The sequence below is a fragment of the Xenopus laevis genome, chromosome 2S, assembly GCF_017654675.1.
Source record: "Xenopus laevis strain J_2021 chromosome 2S, Xenopus_laevis_v10.1, whole genome shotgun sequence".
Classification (NCBI taxonomy): Eukaryota; Metazoa; Chordata; class Amphibia; order Anura; family Pipidae; genus Xenopus; species Xenopus laevis.
In genome coordinates, this window is record NC_054374.1 from 82,283,313 (window position 1) to 82,308,435 (window position 25,123).

General features: G+C 40.2%; 1 protein-coding gene across 1 annotated transcript; it reads left to right on the forward strand.

Annotated features, from left to right (window-relative positions):
- Positions 1-1,277: 1,277 nt before the first annotated feature.
- On the forward strand, positions 1,278-22,062 carry LOC121400625 (antizyme inhibitor 2-like). Its single transcript, XM_041584054.1, has 9 exons — positions 1,278-3,841; positions 5,201-5,361; positions 7,201-7,374; positions 7,464-7,636; positions 9,331-9,465; positions 15,477-15,642; positions 18,148-18,295; positions 19,802-19,914; positions 21,643-22,062. Exons 1-9 carry the CDS (start codon positions 3,712-3,714, stop codon positions 21,862-21,864), a joined length of 1,422 nt encoding a protein of 473 aa, XP_041439988.1. The 5' UTR covers positions 1,278-3,711; the 3' UTR covers positions 21,865-22,062.
- The last annotated feature ends 3,061 nt before the right edge of the window (positions 22,063-25,123 follow it).

Below are 25,123 nucleotides of genomic sequence, written 5' to 3' on the forward strand. Positions count from 1 at the left end.
ATAACCTGAAAAATGTCTCAAGATTTTGCTTTCCTTTGAATCACTGAACTAATATTTAGTTGTATAAGCAGTGTTTCTGAGAACTGCTGCACATCTGTGTAGTATGGAGTCCACCAACTTCTGCCACCTGTTACATACCACAATTCTTCTCCATTTCTTAGTTTTGCCCCAGAAACCGCATTTTTGATGTCACCCCACAAGTTTTGTATTGGATTAAGGTCCGTGGATTTGGTTGACTGCTTTATAATGTGAGTCTTGTTGGTCTGGAACCAAGATGTTGCTTGTTTAATGGTGTGTTTGGGGTCATTGTCTTGTTGAAACACCAATTTCAAGGGCATTTCCTCTTTGGCAAAAGGCAACATGACCTCTTCAAGTATTTTGATGTATTGAAACTGATCCATGATCCCTGGTATGTGATAAATAGACCCAACACCATAGTCTGAGAAACATCTCCATATCATGATGCTTGTGCCACCATGTTTCACTGTCTTCACAGGGTACTGTGACTTGAATTCAGTTCAGTGAGGGTCCTATGACAAACTGTCTGTGGCCCCTAGACACAAAAAGAACAATCTTGCTTTCATCAGTCCACAAAATGTTGCACCATTTCTCTTTAGGCCAGTCAATGTGATCTTTGGCAAAATGTAACCTCTTCAGCACATCTTTTTTTCTTTATATGTTTTCCCCTCTCCAATCAACTTTTTTATCAAAGTATATCGTTCTTTTGAACAATGTCTTGAACGACCCATTTTACTCAGATTTTCAAAGAGAAATGCACTATAACCAGCATGCACAACATTTGCTACATTCCTTCCTAAAATAAGGGCTGTAATTGACACCTGTTTTTTCACAGAATGAATGACCTCAGTAATTGAACTCCACACTGCTATTATTTGGAACACGCTATTATTTTGAACACTACTATTATTTGGAATAAACCTCAATTAATGATTTAATTACACAGAATCAGCAGTATGCGTGCTATGACTGTTGGGACTGTTGGTTTTCTATTACTCTACTACACCTACTAGTAAATTATTTGCCAGGTAGAAATATAAATTCGACCAAAAACAGTGATTGTGATCAGGTTAGTGATGTTGACTGCTATTATTCATAACACAACTGTACTTGCCACAGAGTCCACTAAAGGGACATCCCTACATTCAGGTGCGTAACTATAGAGGAAGCAGACCCTGTGGCTGCAGGGGACCCAAGAGGTATAGGGGCCCCACAAGGCCCTAATTCATATACAGTTTCAATAAATATTGGTAAAACAAGTCAACCGCTAAGCATTTTGGAGGCCTGAAAAGTAATTTGCTATGGGGCCCAGTAATATACAGTTGCTCCACTGCCTACATTCTTCTTTAATCTATTCAGGACAGGCATATTAATATTTTATCCAGACATTAATGGAGGTTGATGTACTGAGAGTACTTTCAAAATAAACTTTTCATTACATACTATATTACACAGCCAGATAAAAACTGGAGTTAACAGGCTGCTTTTTGATAAACACGTTTGCATTTCTAGAACAAATAACAATTTTTTTTTTGACAAAGCAAGCTTAAGCAGCAGCTCTACAATCAGCTACTAGAGTACATTTTTTTTAGAAATGCAACTATTTGTGGTATAGGTGTTATAATAAATGTAGTTTCTGTGGAGTCCACTAGAAGGCCCTCTCTAGTATGTACCATGCAGAAATGAATACAGAAATGCACTTTACACCCAAAGTACCATGGTAATGGATTTCACATAAGTAAAACGTTCAATGATAAAACTGCTTGGTCATTCTAATTAATAAAAAATAATTAAAAACAACCTAATTAAGCATTAAAATGACTATTTCCAAAACTGTCACCCTCATTCAAGCTCTTCAATTGCTTCCAAAACCCAAGAACAAGAAGTGGATAAAGAATTCAGCTCCTTTGTCCTTTGTCATCATCTGGATTTACCCATGGTCACAAAAGGTTGGTTCAGGACTAAAATTAAAATTCAATTCAATTTGGTACTGAACCAAAGACTAACACAACTAAGACAACTTCACAAATATCTGTCAGGATCAGTGGCCAAACCATAATGCAAATGTCTATCAAGGGGCTACACTGAGTTACAGGTACCACTGCCTTGTAGTGTTTGGTGTCGGGACCAATGGTAGAAAAACAGTTAGCATAGTAAGGGTTAACTGGAGGTAGGGACAGAATTCAAAGCACAGCACTGTAAGGGTTAATAAACACAAAGTCCAGGAGCAATAGCAGGGCAGAGCTGGAATGGTTCAGTCAAGGTAAGATAGACAAGGGCAATACCAAGAACAAGTCAGTGACCACCTAGCACAGTTGGAGTGGCCAGCAGTGGGACATAAAGAACTGGCTCCAAACATTGGCATGAGTTGTCTTTAGCTCACATCACGTCTGGCATACCCTTGGAATTCTGGATTTCCAATGTACATGAACGGGTTCTTGGCATGTCTTCACTGGTATCATGGAGCCACCACCAGTTCAGTTACATCACCGCTGAGTGCTGGACTCACGACCCCAAAGACAAGATGAGAGACTCCAAGAGAAGCTGAAAAATATACTCATTACACAATGGAGCAAATTAAGTGTCACAATAAATTACTAATCCCAAAACAATAATTTTGGGGAACAAAACTGAAATCCATGTGGGGAACGACTTCAGAAACAATTTCAAGAACAGCACACTGCTGAAAGGTGGGTAACTAGATGCTTTTTAATACACACCTTTACTACTACTTTACTAACAGCAGTTTCCATTAGGCCTATGGAAACCCCTGGCTACCAATTATTTTTAAACATTTATGGGAGGTGCCTAACCACCAATGTTGTTGTTTTTTGTTTTATTTGGGGGCCTGACCACCAATGTTTTTTTTTTAACTGGGGAGGGGAGGCTGGCCGCCAATGTTGCACATTTATATGTGGGCTGCTTTGATTTTTTTGCCAGGGCTGCTTTTTACTCCCAGTCCAGCCCTACCACTGCCTTTTGCTCCTAGAGTGGCTATAACAGAGCTACTACTGCTAAACTAAACATTCCCTAACTGAACCTGACACCAGCTCTGACCCAGTCCTGTACCCAACTACCTGCAAGTTGGGATCCAGGAAAAGAGCCCTGAGCATGTGCTCTCCCATTAATACAAAATGACACTGCCTTCTAGTGGGCTTTCATAGAATTGCTATTATATAAAATGTTATTGTCGAAAAGGAAATAATCACCCAGGGCACACTGAAGACTACCTTAGGTGTCCAAACTAAAGGGGACACTGCCTGAGAAAAATATATCTAATCCTCAGGGTGTCTACACTTTACCGTTACAGTGTGCTTTTAATCTGATACATCACCCCAAATAGCAGTGCAGCAGGGAGAAAGACTGGAGTTTATCAGTCACAAAGCTTTGCAGACTTGGGAAACTAATTATGTCACATTTCAAAATTCAATAATAAAAAAGAATCTATTTGCTCGTTTTAAACACAGATTTCAGCACAGGATTCTGCTTGAGGAGCATTATGAACAAAAAAACAAATATAGTGCATGCAAATGCTTCTTCTAGAAGCCAGTTCTTGTTCTCATTTGTTGTAGAGCTGTACAGTGTTATTTTACAGTCCTAAACAGAATCTGTTAACTTCTGCAACCCCAACATAATATGTAGATTTTGGATTAGTGCAAGCTGATTGGCCAGATATTGCACTACCTTTTATGCATGACATTCCCATATATAAATTTCGTTCAATCTGCCTGCTTGGTATCTGCAGTTCTGCAGTCATCTGTAGCATATGTTCCTTTGTGTAAAGAATTCTTAGATCTCTCTGAAATGGAAACAAACCTTAACTGTATGTATACCAATGTTCTTATTTTTCAAATAGTTATGAATATAGAGATTACTTTATGTTAGTTAAGAGCTGATACTGCAGCATTATTTTAATATTGTTATTATTATGAATACTACTACTAATAACAATAATTTAATAATATTAAAGTGTGCAAATTTGGAAGTTGTAATGACTGACACTGAATAGGTTATGGTTTTCTTATAACAGCTTCTTTTTTTAATATCATTTACCTTGAAAATGCCAGACAAAGATTTTTTTTGAGGGTTGCTAAAAAGAAATACGAAATATAATAAATACTAATTATTTTGTCTATATGACAAAGTTATATTGAATTTACTTGGAACAAAGGGCATATATTTCATGTATTGAATTACTAGTTTTAAATGCTACTATATGTTTTTATAGAGAGAGAGACAGAGAGCATGGAAGGCAACACTAACCTTTTCTTCTATTCCGTTGGTCACTTGTTCACATTATTTTTATTTGTTTAAGGTATTGTACTATCTAGAACCTTGATGTCTGCTGTGTAAAAATACATACATCCCAGTTGTCTCTATTTAGACAAATAGTCCTGATTCACAGACTTGAAAAGGACTTTCAAGAAAAGACCAAAAAGTGAAGCAAGTGTAGGGTTGGGCAGATTGGCACATAGCAGACAACCATTTTCCTAAGGCTCTTAGGAGGAATGCAAATTTTGGTTTGCAAACTCTATGACCCTCTATATAATTTGAATGCACACATTTTTCTCCATTGCATGCAAATACATTGTTAACAGAAAAAACATCCATTCAATAAGTAATTTATATAGATACACAGTATATGTAGCTCTTTCTTGGCTCTGTCTCATGTTCTCACTGGTTCTGCAGTTCAACAGTCAGAACCGAGGTGCAGAGCAGGTCTGTAATGAAATTCTAAATAGGCCCTGGCATTTTAAGTACACAGAGGCTCAAGGAATAGTCTGTATAACATCCTACAGCAGCCCCTTCAAATCTACAAATTGTCCGGGCATGGTACAGAGAATAGAAAGGGACATAAAGAAACCAGAAAAAAAATTTGTTAGTTAGGGGCTGAAGAACACTTGATGGTATGAAATGAATGCCACAGGAATTAGCATCATTTGTACTATTGTTTACAAGGTGGAATGTTAACCTATTAAGCTTCAAATAATATTCACAAATCTGAAGGGAAACATACAATTTGTTTATAATTTGATTTTTATTGAAATATACAGGGTTCAAGACCTACATATTAACAATGAAACAAAAGTTCTGTTTTCTGCTTTTCCTAAATGCACACATTTGTTTATAGCTAGTTCTAAAATTTTAAAGTCTTTTTTGTGGCTTGTTGTGCTCCAAATAGGTATAGCCTGTCACCTACAGGAAAGAAATAGAGAGAAGACAGAGGACATTTCTCCATTGCATACTTGCATTTTTCTGGGTGGGATAAATCTGACCTTACTGGACAATAGCATGTCAGCACAGCAGTTTCTGAAGCAGAAAGCTACCAGTAATTCAGCATCAGTAAGTACACCAGTTAAGAATACTGTTGTAGTGCATAGTAGGTAGGTATATGTTTGGAGAAATGACAATATACAGGTATGAGACCGGTTTTCCAGATAAGGAGTCTTTCTGCAATTTGGAACACTAGAACTTAAGTCTGCTAAAAATGATTTAAACATTAAGTAATTAAACCAAATAGGCTTGCTTTGCCTCCAGTAAGGATGATAATGATATCTTAGTTGGGATCAAGTACAAGACACTGTTTTATTAATACAGTATTAATATAAATCAAAAATGTGAACTATGTGATCAATATTAGATGGGAAATGGCCATCTTGTAATTCAGTGCTTTCTGGATAACGCGTTTCTGGATAGCAGATCCCATACCTGTACTAAAGAAGCACAGTCAGGGGTGTAGTTTAGAAGGAGCATACAGTGGAACTGCTGCAAAGAATATCTGTCACTTCACACAGGGCTTCTGTCCTGGTTTTCTCTAAAGCAGCATGCCATTTATATGAAGGAAGAATGGAGCTGTAGGATGTAGATGTTTATATACCCACATGCTCCCAACAACCTTGTGTATTGCATTCACAAAATACAAAAGGGGTAGTTTACTACCCTCGGGAGGTGCAAGTACAAAGCATAGTCTGCGTTCTCTGAAAGGGCTCCTTTGGCTATTTTCACAATGTCGTTCACAGTGGGCAGAATACAAGAAAATGGCTAATTGTGGCCATTTTTGCACTTTGCATGGTGAATAAGGCCTATAAAGTTTTTTGGGTGATCAATCACATTCACATCCACCAATAAAATCCAACACGTGTTTGAGTGGAAACCCTACGAAAAGCCTCCAATGGTTTAATTAAGCAGGAAAAACATATAATGTAGCATTTTCATTAACCTAAAACATATTTTTATTAACAAATATAAAATACTTTTAGCCGTTTTTACTCACAAAAGTCACAGAGTCTTCTACCTTTATAATCATGCCCCTGATTGGGATTGAAGATGGAATTTCCCAGGAAAATCTCTCATTTGCTTGTATCCTGCAGAACTGTGTACCATGTCTTTTAAATACACACACAGTAAGATCAGGATATATGTAAAGAGTAGTTTGTTATTTCCATAGATGTTTGGTTTATTACAATTCTTAATTTAAATGGTGGTTCACCTTTAAGTTTTAGTTATGTATACTTTATAGTTATATATACTTTTAGTCTATAAACACACAAAGAATAGAAAATGGAAACCAAATGCAAATTGTCTCTCAACATCAGGGGTACCCAACTGCCGGGCTGCGGCCGACACTCACGCACTGGGCTGCCGAGACCAGTGCGCAAAAACGAGGCGTACTGAATTGCATGCCGGCGTGTCCAAATTTTCTGCCGACTCCACCACGACCCCCACCGGCCCCTCGCCTGACCCCCACGGACCACGCCCCGACCCCACCCCCCGGTCCTCGCAAAAAAATAAAAGGTTGGGGACCCCTGCTCTACATCATATTAAAGGTTAACTCAAAGGTGAACAACCTCTTTAAGTAATTTGCCATAAATCCATGGATCCATATTTAATCCTGTTTCCAGACCATTACAAATAGTCCAATGTCTTTAAAATAGATTTTTATGTCATTGAGGCTGTTATGTTTTATATTAAAAGTTTTAACCCATAACCCATAACCCATTTTGACTGGCTAACATAGTACAACACCATTACCTGGAATTATAGTAACTCTTTAATGGACCTTTACATGGGAATAGGACAGCCTTTAGAAATTGTTATTCACAAATACCTTACTGCATGAGCTTTATTGACTATATGGTACCCAATGTATGAAATCTTTCTTATTATGTTACTGCTTTACAGGGAAATGAAGATGCCTTTTATGTTGCAGACCTTGGAGACATAATGCAGAAACACTGCCAGTTCATGAAAGAGCTACCTCGAGTGAAGCCTTTCTATGCAGTGAAATGCAACAGTACAAGGGAGGTTCTCCAAACACTGGCATATCTGGGAACAGGATTTGCTTGTTGTAGTACGGTAATATCATGTGTGCGATCGTGTGATGATAATAAGCCATCTGAATGGCTCTGGCCAGTAACCTCGCTCATCTGTGTGCATCTTTTCAGGCAGAGTTAGATATGGTGCTAAGGATGGGAGTACCCGCTACTGACATTGTCTACGCCAACCCCTGTAAGCAAATATCTCATATTAGATATGCTGCTGAGCATGGTGTGCGCAGAATGACCTTCGATTGTGAATCAGAACTTTTTAAAATTGCGGCATCTTACCCTCAGGCTGAGTAAGTAACCAGAAAACATTGAGACAGTAAAATGTTGAGTGAACTTTAGCAGCTTTTTTATGATATAGAATTTTTACTGGCACCAGCTTCATTTGGGCACAGTGCATAAATCACACCAAAGGGCATGTTATTTTGGATAAGAGACTCACAACTAGATGAACAGCCTGGGCAAATTAGTCATAACTGAAGCTACGAATATCATTAGGCTTTCAAGTGACTTGGGGCACAAGCACAAATTATGCACATAACATGCTCACTTCCATACTCACTTTTCTATTCCCTTCTCATTTTCTTGATCTTTTTGATTTTATGTTCATCCTAGTCGTCTCCCTTTGCTCCTCTACTCATTTATTTTGTTTCTTTGCTTCTCAGTTCTGTGTAAAAATAAAAGATAGGCTGGGCAAAATAAAAAAATGTTTCTAATATAGTTAGTTAGTCAAATGTAATCTATAAAGGTTGGAGTGACTGGATGCCTAACACAATAGCCATAAGTTCCCAACTTCCGCTTTGGCATCTCTCCAACCTGTTAGTTAGTTGGCGACTAGAAGGGGGGCGCCCCAAACTTTCATCTTTCCAGTAAAAGAATCACCCTTGTTTTCAGTGGGTCTCTTCCTCTCTGCCTGCTGAAGATTATGGAACTGATGCTTCTAGTGACATGCTTTGTGGTGTCTAGGAACAGGCCTGGGTTTCCATTGACTAAAACACAGTTCTGGAGTCCTGGCGCATATACAGTAACCTAGAAAAGCTATAAGAAAACAAACAATAAAAACACACAATGCACTATGTATGTGAAACATGTGAAAACACCATTTGCAAGTGTATGTGTGTGTCTCAATCTCAAAGAAATAAACATTTAAAGGAATTATTTAGTTTAAAAATAAAAACTGGGTAAATAGATAGGCTGTGCAAAATAAAAAATGTTTCTAATATAGTTAGTTAGGCAAAAATGTAATGTATAAAGGCTGGAGTGACTGGATGTCTAACATAATAGCTAGAGCACTACTTCCTGTTTTTCAGCTCTCTTGGTTTACACTAACTGGTTACCCTGGTTACCAGGCAGTAACCAATCAGAGACTTGAAGGGTGGCCACATGGGTCATAACTGTTGCTTTTGAATCTGAGCTGAATGCTGAGGATCAATTGCAAACTTACTGAACAGTTATGTCCTATCTGGCCCCCTTCAAGTCACTGGCTAACTCAGAGTTATAGAGCTGAAAAGCAGGAAGTAGTTTTCTGGCTATTATGTTACACATGTTATGTTATTTGAGTCTTTTGTATGTTAATTGTAAAGCTGACAAAAGTTTATTTAGCATGATCCTACTGCAGAAGTAGAACACAAACATATCCTATGCTCATCTTCAGATCTATACTGTATGTTATCCCCAGGGGTGTAACTACAGAGAAAGCAGAACCTGTGGCTGCAGGGGTGCCCAGGAGGAATAGGGGGCCCATGAGGCTATATTTAACATACTATTTTAATAAATACTGGTAAAACAGGTCTACCTCTACCCATGGGCGCCTGAAAAATAATTTGCTGTGGGGCCCAGTAATATCTATTTATACCACTGGTAAGCGCCCACTTTTATTTCTGTGAATACCAAAATAAATTCTTCTGAAAAGAAATAGAAACTGCAGAAAGATCACTGGCCCACTTGAATCCTATGTTTTTCAGTAGACACTTTCCTTTCTATACAGGATGATTCTTCAAATTGTAGCTGACAACAGAGATTCTTGGCACAGCCTCAGTGGCAAATGCGGTGTCCACATCAATGAATGTGAGAATCTTCTCGAGAAAGCAAAGAGCCTTAACATTCAAGTATTTGGAGTGAGGTATATACTGAATAACAATATGATATTTTCTGGGAACAAGTAACGTTTTATTAAGAAGGAGTAAGATGTTCCACCTGATATGTATTTGTGTAGCCAGTAAAACACCAGTATTAAAATGTACTGGTAAACCCATATAAGCCCTTATCCACCCTAATTCTTACCCCTCTTTCTGCCTGATTGGTGGAGAAACCATCATCATGATCAGGGGTCCATCTAGCATTCATCTTTATTTGTGCTCTATTTGTGCTCCTGGGTCCAGTAGGGAGCATCTGCACGGAGAAGGCGCCCTATCCTTACCCCTTGCTGTATGGCAATTGGTAAGATTAGTGCATTGTGCCAAACATCACTGCACTCTACACCTCATTGGATTTTTAATCAGGTACAAGGCACAGATCACATCAAGGCCCCAGACACAAGGGCATCGTGAAACACAGTGAAAGGTTATTTTGCTCCTATTGGTTTACATATCCATTGCAGCAAATCAGTACATGTTTAAAACATATCTTAGTGGTTGCCATGGGTTACTGTGAGAACGCACGCTTGCGTACTGTCCGGCGCAGGCGCAGACGCGCTAATGCGCGTCGGCGTCTGACGCGGGACGCTGGCGATGGTCGCGGACGCGGAGATTAACATGCATTGCCTGGTTATTAGGTTATTTCGACTGAAACCCTAGCGACTCTGAACTTTGGATTCCCGATTATTGACCCTTGCCTGAACCCGGACTTTGATTACTGCCGCCTGTCTCGACCTTCTTGCCTGTTTATCGACTACGAATATTTCTGCCTGCCTTTTGACCTCGGATCTCCTGACTACGACTTTTGCCTCATCCCTTGTACTTCGCTGATCGTCTCACTGGCTACTCTCCACAACCCTGCTCCCTGTTCCACTCCAGGTGGGTAGCGGTTGTGTGAGGCGCTTGTGGGTTCATTAACTTCTGCTCCAGCCTCTTCTACGTCTGGATTATACTGGTAAGTCCTGACAGTATAACCAGGCCAAAGAGGGATCCAGCTGAAGGGGCGTCCCCGTTTGCAGTCCTGACGCAACAACTATCTTCTCTTACGCAAGCCGTCCGGGAGCTGCAAAGTGGCTATGCTCAGCTACAGGAGCACATTAGGACCCAACCACCGGTTGTTCTCCCTTCCACGGCAGCTGCAACTCCTCCGGTTCCAGCGGAAGTCCAGGTAATCACTTCTGAGATTTCGGAACCTAAGGTGGCCTTTCCGGAGAAGTTTGCGGGTGATCGGAAGTTGTTCCGGAATTTTAGGAGCAATTGTAAGCTACTGTTTACACTCAAGCCTCACACCTATCCCTCTGAGCAGACCCGGGTCGGGGTGATTTTCTCTTTTCTGACGGGAGAACCACAGACGTGGGCCTTTCGTCTTATGGATCGCCATAGTCCTGCATTGTCCACAGTTGACTCCTTCTTTGATGCCATGGCAGTTCTTTTTGACGATCCGCACAGAGCCACTACTGCTGAAGCCGCCCTGCATGCCTTGAAGCAAGGTAACCGTCCAGCGGAAGACTACACCCTGGAATTCCGGCAATGGGCAGATGACACGGAGTGGAATCCGGCTGCGCTTAAGAACCAGTATCGCTTCAGCCTCTCTTCTGAACTAAAAAATGAATTGGCCCGTACTGGCATTCCCGACAGTCTGGAAGACCTCATCTGTCTGGCCATCCAACTCGATCGGAGGCTCAGGGAGCGCAGAGAGGAAGAAGAGGCAGAAAGAGCAGGTCTTCCACCTCAGTCTTGGATGTTACCAACCGCTCCACCTCCTATCCGAATGCCTTCCACTTTTCCTCCAGCTGTTCCACCACCCGTCTTCAGTTCAGCCCCAGAGCCGATGCAGATTGGAGCCATTAGATCTGCGTTAACTCCAGAGGAACGGATCAGACGTCGCAGACTCAACCTCTGCTTTTATTGTGGACAGGCAGGTCACTTGCTTCGGGGTTGTCAGATTCGTCCAACGGGTAAGAGGATTTTCGAAAGAGACTTTTCCAGTTGCCATGTTCCCGTGCCTCTCCTGACTGTCTCTTTATCTTTGCAGTGGGGAGACAAGCGGGTAGAGCTTCAAGCAATCCTTGATTCGGGGGCCAGCGGGTGTTTCCTGGACAATAAAGTGGCGCTACAGTTCCAGATCCCACTCCAGTCCAAAAAGAACCCCATAGCCCTCCGTGTGGCAGATGGTTCTCTGATTACCTCGGGCCCTGTGGTGCAAGAGACCGTCTCACTTTTTGTTGTATTAAATAAAGGGCATACTGAAGTCATGAACTTTGATGTGGTTTCTTCGTCTCTATTTCCCGTCATTCTGGGTCTACCCTGGTTGCAGAAACACAACCCGTCCATCAACTGGACTACCGGTGAAGTGAACTTTCTTTCAAATTTTTGTTCCTCTCAATGCATTTTCTCTTTCAATAGAGTCTGTTCTTTATCTCCTGCTTCCGAAATTCATAATCTTCTTCGTCAAGCTTACTGGGAATTTACGGACGTTTTCAATAAGAAAGGGGCAGACAAGTTGCCTCCTCATCATATTTATGATTGCCCTATTAATCTTCTTCCAGGGGCTCAGATTCCTTTTGGACGAGTTTATCCGCTGTCCGAGTCTGAACTATCGGAACTTCGTTCTTATTTAGATGAGAATCTAGCCAAAGGCTTCACTCGACAATCTTCTTCTCCAGCAGGAGCTGGGATCTTCTTTGTTGAAAAAAAAGATCATTCTTTAAGGCCGTGTATTGATTACCGGGATCTGAACAAGATCACTGTTAAGAATCGTTATCCACTTCCTCTTATTCCTGAACTTTTTCAACGTTTGGCTGAGGCTAAGATCTTTTCTAAACTGGATCTCCGTGGCGCATACAATCTCGTCAGAATAAGAGAAGGTGATGAGTGGAAGACGGCTTTTCGTACTCGTTATGGGCATTTTGAATACCTGGTCATGCCCTTTGGTCTTTGCAACACTCCTGCAACGTTTCAACATTTTGTCAATGATATTTTCAGAGACTTCCTCGACATATTCGTTATCATATATTTGGATGATATCCTTGTTTTTTCTAATTCTTTGGAGGAACACAGATCACATTTAAAAAAGGTGCTGGCTCGTCTACGTATTCATCAGCTTTATGCTAAGATTGAGAAATGTGTCTTTGAACAAACATCTGTGGACTTTTTGGGTTTTCTCCTTTCTCCGCAGGGAATTCAGATGGACTCCAGGAAGATCTCCGCAATTCTTGACTGGCCAATTCCTTCTTCCAAGAAAGCTGTCCAACGTTTTATTGGTTTTGCAAATTTTTATAGGAAATTTCCCAGGTTATTCTTCCAATTACTGAGTTGACTCGTAACAATCAAAAGTTTTGTTGGTCACCACAAGCTCAGGCGGCCTTTGAGAAATTGAAGGCACTCTTCACTTCAGGCCCAATTCTTCATCATCCTGACGTTTCCCTTCCCTTCATCCTGGAAGTTGACGCTTCAGAGCTTGCGGTGGGTGCTGTGTTATCGCAAAGAGCTGGGTTTCAGGAGGATCTGCATCCTGTCGCTTTTTTTTCTCGTAAACTGGCCAAGAGCGAATGTAACTATGATGTTGCGGATCGTGAATTACTTGCCATTAAATTAGCACTTGAAGAGTGGAGGTATCTCCTTGAAGGATCTAAACATCCAATCCTCATCTTTACGGATCATAGGAATCTGGAGTACTTACGTTCGGCCAAGAGGTTGAGACCCAGAAAAGCAAGGTGGGCTTTATTCTTCATGAGATTCAATTTTCATCTTACATATCGACCTGGGTCTAAGAATGTTAAAGCAGATGCTTTGTCCCGTATGTTTTCTTCTGAAGACGAGCCGTCCTTGGTTCCTGAAACAATTTTAAACTCTAATAATTTTCTCCTGCTACAGTCTACCCTGGTTGATGGAATTAAAGACGCTTCCTCAAATCTCTCTGAACCATCGTTAGTTTCCAAGGAGGGTCTTCTTCTTCATCAAGGTAAAATTTTTGTTCCTGAACCTATGCGCTTAGAGGTCCTCAAGAATGTTCATGATTCAAAATTGGCAGGTCATCCAGGTATCAAGAAAACTATTATCCTGGCTAAGAGACTATTTTGGTGGCCTGGGTTGGCTAAGGACTGTTTTCAATTTGTTTCGTCTTGTGAAGTCTGCTCTAGGTCCAAGGACTCTCATTCTCGGCCTATTGGTCTTCTACAACCTCTGCCGGTGCCTTCTCGTCCATGGGGTTCGGTTTCTTTGGATTTCATTTCTGATTTGCCATTGTCTTGTGATTGTTTCACGATTGTCGTTTTTGTGGATCGTTTAACAAAAATGGCTCATTTCAAGTCGTTACCTAGACTTCCTTCTGCTTCTGAGAGTGCTGATACCTTCATTAAGGAAGTGGTGAGGCTCCATGGTCTTCCGGATGAGGTGGTGTCGGATCGAGGACCACAATTCACTTCTCAGTTTTGGAGATCGTTGTGTGGAGCACTCAAGATTTCGGTGTCCCTTTCTTCTGCCTTTCATCCCCAGTCCAATGGTCAGACCGAACGAACTAATCAGACTCTCGAGCAATATCTAAGATGTTATTCTTCATACCTCCAAGATGACTGGGTGAATCTTCTTCCCTTAGCCGAGTTCGCTTATAATAATTCCCATCATTCTTCAATCAATCAGTCCCCCTTCTTCGCAAACTATGGTTTTCATCCAGTAACTTTTCCCTCTGCCATTGTTTCTGACATTTTAGTTCCTGCTGTCAAAGACCGATTAACCTTCTTATCCAACAATTTTCAAAAGATCCAGGAAAACATGAAGCAGGCCCAACAAAATTTCAAGATGTATGCCGATCGGAGACGGAGCGGGGATCCGGAGTTCAAGGTGGGTGACCGTGTTTGGTTATCAACTGTTAACCTTAAGCTTTCTTGTCCCAGTAGGAAGTTGGGTCAGCGTTTCCTGGGTCCCTTCCCTATTATTCGCCAAGTCAATTCTGTGGCCTTTCAACTCAAACTTCCAGCTTCCTGGCACATCCACCCAGTGTTTCATGCTGCTCTTCTAAAACCAGCCTCAACTTTCCGATTTCCTGGGCGTTCGGCTCCTCCTCCGCTACCTGTGGTGATCAACGGTCAGGAAGAATTTGAGGTTGAGGAGATCCTGGATTCCAGACTAAGAGGCAAGCGGCTCCAGTACCTGGTGAGATGGAAGGGTTACGGTCCGGAAGAAAATTCCTGGGAACCAACGTCGAATATCCACGCTCCTGAGTTGCTGGAGAAATTCCATAGAGCTCACCCTGGTAAGCCTTCTGGTGGTCGCGTTCTGAGGCCGCTCCTTGATGGGGGGCAATGTGAGAACGCACGCTTGCGTCCTGTCCGGCGCAGGCGCAGACGCGCTAATGCGCGTCGGCGTCTGACGCGGGATGCTGGCGACGGTCGCAAGGATGTAGGCGGAAACGCCTGTGACGGACGTGATGGCGTCAGCTCCGCGACGTCAGCGTAATGACGCCAGTTTGGCGCCAAAACTCCTGTATTTAAACCCAAACCAGATTAACATGCATTGCCTGGTTATTAGGTTATTTCGACTGAAACCCTAGCGACTCTGAACTTTGGATTCCCGATTATTGACCCTTGCCTGAACCCGGACTTTGATTACTGCCGCCTGTCTCGACCTTCTTGCCTGTTTATCGACTACGAATATTTCTGCCTGCCTTTTGACCTCGGATCTCCTGACTACGACTTTTGCCTCATCCCTTGTACTTCGCTGATCGTCTCACTGGCTACTCTCCACAACCCTGCTCCCTGTTCCACTCCAGGTGGGTAGCGGTTGTGTGAGGCGCTTGTGGGTTCATTAACTTCTGCTCCAGCCTCTTCTACGTCTGGATTATACTGGTAAGTCCTGACAGGTTACTGCACCTGGGCAAACTTTAATTACATAACCCTGTAAGTGTTTCACATATAATTCACTTTGCAATGTAATTTATTTTTGGAAGATAGATATACCCATGTGCTTATTACCAAGTTTTCTATTCTGCCTGCTGTAGTTTTCATACTGGTTCTGGATGCAAGAACACTCATTCCTTTCGCAAAGCCATTGAAGATGCCAGAAAGGCATTTGATATTGGGAAGAAATTGGGATATAAGATGAGAATCCTGGATATTGGCGGGGGTTTTCCTGGGGACACTGAATTCCTGCCAACATTTGAGAAGGTGAGACTTACTGTGGAACAGTTGTCTATTTGTAGCAAATCATGTTGTAGATGAGTAGGTGTGCAAATATGCTTTTTGTATGTGTTCCTAAAAAAGCTATCTACGATGCACCCACTGTGAAAAATGTGAGAATAGTCTGGGGGAGGATGTGTGGGCATGAGGCTGCTTCCCCCAAACCCATCCACTCTGAGGGTGCATGTATATTGGGACCCTTTAGACAGTCTAACGCCTTTGTTCCAGGCCCTACCACTGTTGTGGGGTCAGCTGTATCCAGGGCAGTATTTATATATGTAGGCATCCATGGGCCTGTGCTTAGAGCAACATTTTTTAAAGGTAAAAAGGGGAAACAAAATGAAACATAAAAAAAACAGTGGAAGTTTCCAGGTCCCATATACAGTTATTAAAGTTACACAAAGGTGTCTTTACAATTTGTGAGATAGCAGTATACAAAACAAGTTATGTAGAGGTTACTCTCTGGACTCAGCATCAACGATTCATATGGTTATGACTAGGGTATTATGATTGCACCTCCATATGATTAGCTTGTATGTTAAAACATGTATGTCACACCAGGGGCCCCAGACCTTGTCAAATTTTGTGTTGGAACCAGTGCTAAAACATGGATGCCATCCCTTCACTTCTTTATTTCTGTGAAATAGCATCCCCTCCGTGGGGATGCAAGAGTTCTGAATCCTGGAACTTTCCTTTGCTCCTCTCCACTTCTGCATGCAAATAAAATGAAGAGGTAAAATATAATATAGTTAGACATATAGAGAAATGAGAGAAAAGATTGCTGGGAGAGAAGTAGAAAAGATAGAGAAGTGTTAAACAGATAAAGAAGGTGGACGCATCAGAGTGGGTTATAGAGAAAAGGTGAGAAGAAAAAAAGGAGGAAACAAAAAGCGAAAATAAATGTATTAAACAGCAGCAGATTAAGGAACAGTGAGTGAATGATATATATGAAATAATCTTGGGTAATATAGAATATGATGGGGTTGTGCTATGTTATGACACATAATACACAGAAAAGGTGCTGTGTTTGCAGTAGCTGAATTGTAGGTATTTCCATGAATAAATCTAGTTGTCCATGCATGCTGTAAAGCTGATATTATTTTATCTTTAGCTAAATAACTTACCCTAGTGCTAGGTCACTGATGTGACATGGGGGAAAGAGTTGTGGAAGAAATGATTTATGAATAATATTAATATGCAGTTTTAGTCTAGCTATCTGATGGAAAAGCAGTAAGTCATAAGAGCCTTGTAAATCAACACCAGCAGGACACACAGGCTTGTCACTACATCCTGCTTCTTTAGTATTTATCATTCTAATCTTTTCAGTTATTTAAACAATCACTAAGAGCATGATTATATTCACATAAAAAATTGGCTTGGTTCATTTGAAACTTACACAAAAATATATATATGCAGCACTTATGGAGTGAATGAAATATATATATATATATATATATATATATATATATATATATATATATATGCAGCACTTGTTTTATTTATAAAATATATATAGTTTAATGAATGTTCTAATCATCTAATGGGTTGTTTTATGTTAATATACATAATTGTATTATACAGCACTCCTACGTATGTAAACAAATTAATCTCCCAGTTTTCATTTTTATGTCCTTGTGACTTCAATTAAGGTATTTGTTTTTATGGATCTCTCTTTTCAGTAAATGAAATATCAGTTCAGGACAAGTTATATTTACTACAGGAACATGTCTTATCCCTGAAATGCTGTCTGCTATTAGCAGATAAAAGAACTACAATATATAAGGACATATATATATATATATATATATATATATATATATATATAATACACAAATGCCATGAATATCTTGTAAATTATATCCTTATAAATGGTGAGTTCTGATGTCATCAGTTATAAACGGTGAGTTCTGATGTCATTTCTGTCACATGACTCACTGCAATTTGTGTATTATAATAAATAAAGTACCCCCAGTTGCAAAATATGAGGATATTAGAAGTTACTTAGGAGTTCCATGACCTGTATAAAAACACTTGGCCTTCGGCCTCATGTTTTTATATGGTCATGAAACTGTTCGGTAACTTCCTTATATTTTACAGGAGGGGGTACTTTATTCACTATACATAACATACTCTGACATTATTTGCAAAACTTTATATACAAGCAGTATGAATTTAAATCATAACACAACTCTGTTCCCAAAGTTTCTTTTGAGACGTAGTACAAAAGAGACATGCTCAGTCCATCATTTTTGGACTTGGCTGAATAACAAAAACATTCACAAAACATTGTCAAAATACAAAATGGAATCAGAATCAACTTTTTTTGCAGTAACATTTTGGCAATGCCTGAATACAAGTCGGTCACCTTCTGTTGACAGACTTTTTTAAAGTCACAGTCTGTTTAAAATCACATGACTTGGAGTAAAGGTTTGGGTTGGCAGAATTTTAACAATTCACTGCATCCTTCATCAATGTAAACTTGTTTGTTGTTAGTTTGCAGAAGTCATAAACAAATCCCTGGACCAATGCTTTTCTTGCAATGAGGATGTTGAGATTATTGCAGAACCTGGAAGATATTATGTGAGCTCAGCTTTCACAGCTGCTCTGAATATTGTTACCAAGAAGGAGGTGACTAAGAAAGGTCCTTAATATAAAGTACTTTATGATATGTAGAGGGCCTTCACTTTAAGGGCGGTCGCAGACGGGGAGTGGCCTCTCCATTTGAAATCATTGAAATCACTATAGCTATGATCAACATATCACTAAGTTGCCCGAAATTGCCTCTGGAGGAAACTTTAGGCGACTTAGCAATATGTTGGTCATAGCACAAGTGATTTCAGTTATTTCAAATGGAGAGGCATTTTCGGGAGATTTGTCACTTATAATAGTCGCAGGTGGCAAATCTCCCTGTGTGCCAATGCCCTTACTTGGGTATGTTAAAAATAATTTTGGAATTGTGCTTGATGTTGAGGTGTTGGTTTTTGACTTAATTACCCCATGCACACACTAAAATCACATTAGTAAACAGGATGATTATCCAACTAGCTTATTGACCAGGCAGAAACTGGTCAACAAGGACCCCAGCAACTATTTGAGTCACAACTAAACATAAGGTGATTGGAAAGCAGAGGTTTATTGTCCTTATATTTAAAGCCCATAACCCTTTCAAAGTGCAACCAGAACCCTCTGTTCATTACTTGTGCCACGACGCAATATAAGAAACTTGCCTTGAGCTGCACTGTAAATAAAAATTTATGGACAGCAGACAATTTTCCAATTAAAATAATAGTCTTATTTGCTCATCTTAAAAAGCAGCCACCCTAAATTATAAGCGAAAACATTTTCTTTGGGCTGCACTTTGCCAGGGGTGACCCCCCCCCCAGTAAAAAAGGGAATTCTGTTCTTTTCATGTAGGAGAGCACACCTGTGCTTTGTACAATAGTGATCCTGTCCCCATACAAGCAAAGGAGAGGTAACCATAGAAGGTGGTGGCTTCAAAACAGTATTTGCCCTGACACTACTTACCCCTTGCTGCTTTCAGCAAGAAGAGAAGCACAAGAGCTCCTAGTAGTATAAAAAAGATATTGTTATATTTCCTAGAATAACTTTTACTGTTGTAAGTAGAAAGAGATGACTCTGTAACTGCTGGGGATGCCCACAAAAACCCATATAGAATACTTATTGTAGCATAATTATTGCATAGATCTTGTATAATTAGGGAGCAGACAATGTTTCTGTGTGCTCGATTCGAGAGCCATATAAGCCTGAAAGGAGGGCCAGTGAGATTGTGGGGCCACAAAAGATTGCCTTAGTGAAGGTGCCAGGAAAGCTGGTACAAACAAAACCCTGGTGCCTTTGGAACTCTGCTCAGCTGGGTAATAAGCCATTACTCAAGCCAATATCTTGACAATGATGCCTGTGTTGTCTTAATGGCAATCATAGTTGGCAGTGTTGGTACTTTCAGCAGTGACATTGGACACCTCTTGGGTATCAGATTTTGGAATAAGTTGGAACTCCAATCCTCTGGCCAAGATAATTTTTGTACCCATTGGAATACAAATTTTTTTATCAATACACTGGAATGACAGTCCTGCTGTTAACACTTATATTATTATTATAGATTATTAAATGTTTCTCTTAATTGCAGATGGAGAAGGAAGAAGGACATTGTCCTATATTCTGAATGATGGGACATTTGGGTCTTTTCTTCTTAATTATTTACAAATAGAAGAAAAAAATCTAAAGCCATTCGTAGGGAAGGTAAATGAATTAATAAGAGTTACTTACTTTAGACAACCATTAGACAATAGTAATGTTGGGGGCCTGGTTAACTGTACATCTTTGGGAATACAGACAGGAATTAACTTTTTTGTTGAAATTGTATTGGCCTAGATTTCAGTGAGGTATGAAGCAAGTCAGTAGAGTTGCATGCAATGTCTTGACTGAGCAGATTAAGAGCTCTAAAGTTACACTAGCTTTCCCTCCTACTCAGACCTAACAGCTCAGTAATAACACTTAAGGCAGGGAGCAGGTATTAGAGATTGTGCCGCATAACTAGGAAACAGAAGTGAAAGAGAATGGCACATGGGAACCTAGTGCTGAAAGGAATGGGGGATATAATGGAAAAATGAAGATACAAGGTAACTGCTAGTTAAGAAACAATGACCACTGGAAGAGAATGCAGAGGTGGGAAATACTAGGTAAATGCAAGGAGATAAAGTGGGCCAATAACATACGCAAGAGTGAGTTAGAAAAAGAGGAAAGAGGCACATGGTGGGCTTCGTATAAGAGTGAAGGAGACAAATGTGGCAATTGGTGGGATTGATTAAAGGAAGAAGTAACAGACAGAGATACATGTTGAGGTTAGGAGATAACTGAAAAATGCAATGAGTGACATAGGGAGAGAGTGTTAAAGAATAAATGCTAGTATAAACAGGGAATTGTTTGAACATTGGCATGCCAGTCATTGGAAGGAATTACCATTTTCTAGGCAGAAAAAAACCCACCACGTATGACCGAAGCCTAAGTGTTGTAGCAACTGAGGCTTAGGGATGTAGCGAACTGTTCGCCCGCGAACTAGTTTGCGCGAACTTCGACCGTTCGCGTCCGCCGAATGTTCGCGAACGTTTGGGAACGTTCGCATTTTGAGTTTGCGTTCGATCTTTCGACCATTTGACCATTCGAATTCCTTCGACCGCTAAAAATCTAACGATTTCCATTCGTTCGAACGATTGTAAGCATTCGATTCAATGAAAAGCATTCGATCGAATGGCTTCGATCGTTCGATTCGAATGAAAATCCTTCGATCGAACGATTAAAATCCTTCAATCGTTCGAATCGAACGATTTTAGCGGTGTTCGAAGTTCGCGAACTGTTCGCGAACGTTCGCATTTTTTGCCGGTGTTCGCGAACGGCGTTCGCGAACACCAAATCGGCAGTTCGCTACATCCCTACTGAGGCTAAGGACTGTTTACTAATCCACAACAACAAACCAGATATATACTTTTCTATTTGCTTTTCTTTCTGCATAAGGCTACATGGTTTCCTGGAATGGACAAATATTAGCCCTGTTTATTTACACAAACTTGCATTTGAAGAACATCATATTTAGAATGGTAAAATAACTCCATCATCTTATTATGCAATAATCAGAAAGCTGATGCTTAACCAGTTCAGCTGCATAATTTTTTTTATTTTCCCGATCTTTTCAGTTTATATTTACATTTTTTCAAAAAGTTCCAGTGCACATTTCTCCCTTATATTTATTTTCTCATTTAATATACCATGAACTACATGATGTCATGTTCCATGTTTACAGGCCTAAATGGTGCAACATAATTGCCCTGTAATTATTCAGTTACCCCCTTGCTAATAATTTGCTAATACGCTACAGTTACAGACCAGTTTTTCTCTTGCTGGAGTTCATCACTATAGTAGAGAATTTAAAAAATCACAAAGCAAAAATGTATATCTCTTTCTTCCTCTTAGGACTTTGACACAGCATTGGAGCTCTTTCCCAGTATCCTTTGGGGACCCACATGTGCAAGTGAGGATGAAATTTTGAATAATGTAGATCTCCCAGAACTGGAAATGGGAGATTGGATATTTTTTCCAAACATGGGGGCTTACACCATTTCCATGAATTCCAATTTCAATGCATTTGCTGCACCCAAGGTATACTTTGTGCTCACCAAAGAAAAATCACTGTAGAAACACCATCAATATAATTTGTACCACAATAAGAACCATTATTTTAGTAGCAGAACAAAGCTATCACTCCAAACTGAGCTATTCACTAAATGGTTGGCTATGTCTGCAGATTATATATTGTATGACATGTATAGGCACTACAAATCAGTGGTAATTATACAAATTATACAAATAAAAAATACTTCATGAAAGGTTTAATTCATCTGTCCTATGTGTTTTTTCTGTTTTTTCTTATGTAGTAGTGGAGTAAGGGGACTAAATTATGTGAGAAAAACATTCTAAAATATTGTACTTGTTTGCAGGGCCGCCATTAGGCCCCGTACAACCCCACAGTTAAAAGACTACACAGACTTCAGATTTTAGTTAAATACTAGTGTAGGATTTTGGATTTCAATATTTTCCACATATAATAAAAGGCACAAAGCTTGTCCAGGTGCAGTAACCCATAGTAACCAATATGTTGTGCTACTTGCTAATTGGTTGCTATAGGTGATAAGAAATGTAGCATTGATTAAAAACTGCTATCCCTCCCTCCTCAGAGCAATATGTTTGTCTGACACTCTCCACCCCTCCCCACCACATTGATGTTGATGGCCACAGATGCCTTGCGTTTTTCCACCAGCAGAGAAAACTCTAGTAGGGGGCTTATTTATCAAAGTCCATTTTTTTCTGGTTGGACTTTTAAAGGGGAAAACCACAATTTTTTCTTAGAAAAGAAAAACTCGAATTTTTCATGATTTATTAATCACCAATGGTGTTAAGTCCGAATAAAAAAGTACTCCAACTCTAACCTGACGACTTCATGCAGAAGTCAATGGCAGATGTCGCAAAGATATCCTGTTTTGTGGTGTGTTTCCTGGAAAAGTCGTGGTATTCTGGCATCAAATCCAAAAAAAGTCACAGCATTCGAGCATCAAATCTGAAAAGGTTGCTGTATTCAGGTGTTAAATCTGAAAAAGGTTTCAGTATTTAGATGTCAAACCCAAAAAAGTTGCGGATTCTGATTTTTTGTTTTTACGATTTTATAAGAGACTTTTCCTGCTCAAGGATTTTTCAGGAAAATGTCATGATAAATAGGGGGGAGGGGAGTCCGTGCAGATTTGGTCTGAGTGGCTTTCCAAAAATAGTGAGATAAATTTGGATCTTGATGATAAAAAAAAACCCTTGGGGGCCAATTCACCAAGCTCGAGTGAAGAATTTGAAGTAAAAAAACTTCGAATTTCGAATCGTTTTTTGTGCTCCTCGACTATCGAATTGGCATAAATTCGCCAGAGTAGAATGATTCGAATAGATCGAGCGCAAAAACGCTGCAACTATTCGCCATTCGATAGTCGAAGTACTGGATCGAGCGCAAAAACGCTGCGACTATTCGCCCATTCGATACTCGAAGTACTGTCTCTTTTAAAAATACTTCGATTGCCTACTTCGCCACCTAAAACCTACCAAATTGCTTTAAAAGCCTATGGGAAAGTCCCATAGGCTTGTTTTCCAAGTTTTTGATCGAATAAAAAGTCATTAGATCGAATGAAAATCCTTCGTCTGAATATTCGATCGAGCGCCTATTCGCCTGGCGAATATTCACCAATTAGACTATTTGCCAGCGCGTAAATTCGCCCAAATTGCCTATTCGATGCTATTCGATTCCCCAGTCGAATTTCGAGGGATTTAACCCCTCAAAATTCGACCCTTGATGAATTTGCCCCTTGGTGTATGACATTAGCCTTTCTGAACTGGTCCTCCTGTTTTAATCTCAGCACTGGAAATCCTCAGATATTTCTTGAAAGGCTATGGGGCAGATTCACTAAAGGGCGAAGTGACGTCATTTCGGCACTTCGCCAATTTACTAACGGTAATTTCGCCAAGGAGATAGATTCTGGCGCAACTTCGCACTCTAACACCAGGCGAATTTACGGTCTGGCGAAAGAGCCTTACTACGCAAATTCACTAAGTTTTTGATTTTACTGACTGTTACCTCTATCGCCAGACTTGCCTTCGTCACCTCAGACCAGGCAAAGTGCAATAGAGTAGATAGGAGTTCCTCAAAAAAAAATTTTTCTAAATTTTTCCCAAAAAACGCTGGTGTTTTTTTCCTATTTAAAGGGTGATAGACTGAAAAAGATCGTAAATTTTTTCGGGTATCCTCCTTCCCCCCTACATTTGATAACATATGGCACCTAAACTATACTGTGGGCACACGTGTAGGGCATTATAACAACTTTTATATAATTTTATTATGGTTCCCTGGCCTTGTGTAGTGTAATGTATTAGCTGCAGCATATATGTCCACTGTACTTTAACTGCACACCGTATGATAATTAGCCAAAGCTAGCGTAACTTCGAACTGCTGAGCGTAATTTCGTTCGGTATCCTGTGCGCAACTTCGGATCTTCGTTAATTAGCGTTGTCCAGGCCATTGCTGGCGAATTTTCGCCTGTTAGTGAATTTGCCCCATGTGTTTTGCTATGCTCTGCCAGTTGGTAAAGTCAATATCATAATAAGTTTCTTATTAACTACCTGTGTATAGCCCTGACATATTCTGCAGCTCTTTACAGAGAATATAGATAATTCACATCGGTCCCTGCCCCTGTGGAGCTTACAACTGAAGGTCACAGTGGCGAATATACCTGTCACCAGGCCCCCCCAGAAAATATTTGAAAGGGCTTTAGACGCACAGCAATCCGCCTCCCCCTCTTCTCACCTGCTTTCTTGTGCACCTGCCCTCTGCAGGAAAGGAGGAGGATTTCTGTACAGCAGACCCAGTGCTCCCAGTCCTCTCTGTCCCCCAAAAAGGTGTCTATTATATTCACGCACAGTGGGTCATTTTATTAGGAGTCAGATAACTTGCCTTCTTGTTTGGAGCATGGTAGGAAAGTAGGGAGAAAATACTGTATAAAACCCTTTGCATGTTGTTACCAGGCTGGAATCAAACTCAGGCAGAAGCACAGCCCACTAAAACACCATTCTATTTTGACTGTACTCTGGTGATGTACTCTGATACCCCTCAAACAATGTAGGTCTCTATAAAGATATATTGCTTAAAACAGTTCATATGTAAAACCCTGCTTCATGTAAATAAACCGTTTTCATAATAATATACTCTTTTAGTAGTATGTGCCATCGGGTGAATTATAAATAGAAAATTGCCATTTTAAAAAATAAGGGCCGCTGGGATTATATGATTCACTGTGCACACAAACCATACATGTTAGGTCACGTGAGCCAATTAACAGACAGAGTTCTGTCTTTTGCTTCCATACTC

What these genes read in the sequence shown, in the direction of transcription:
- LOC121400625 (XM_041584054.1), top strand. Translation starts at nt 3,712, where the DNA reads ATGACATTCCCATATATAAATTTCGTTCAATCTGCCTGCTTGGTATCT. An exon ending in GCATCTTACCCTCAGGCTGA is followed by an intron (nt 7,637 to 9,330) that starts GTAAGTAACCAG and finishes CTTTCTATACAG; the next exon opens with GATGATTCTTCAAATTGTAG. An exon ending in TAAAGCCATTCGTAGGGAAG is followed by an intron (nt 19,915 to 21,642) that starts GTAAATGAATTA and finishes TCTTCCTCTTAG; the next exon opens with GACTTTGACACAGCATTGGA.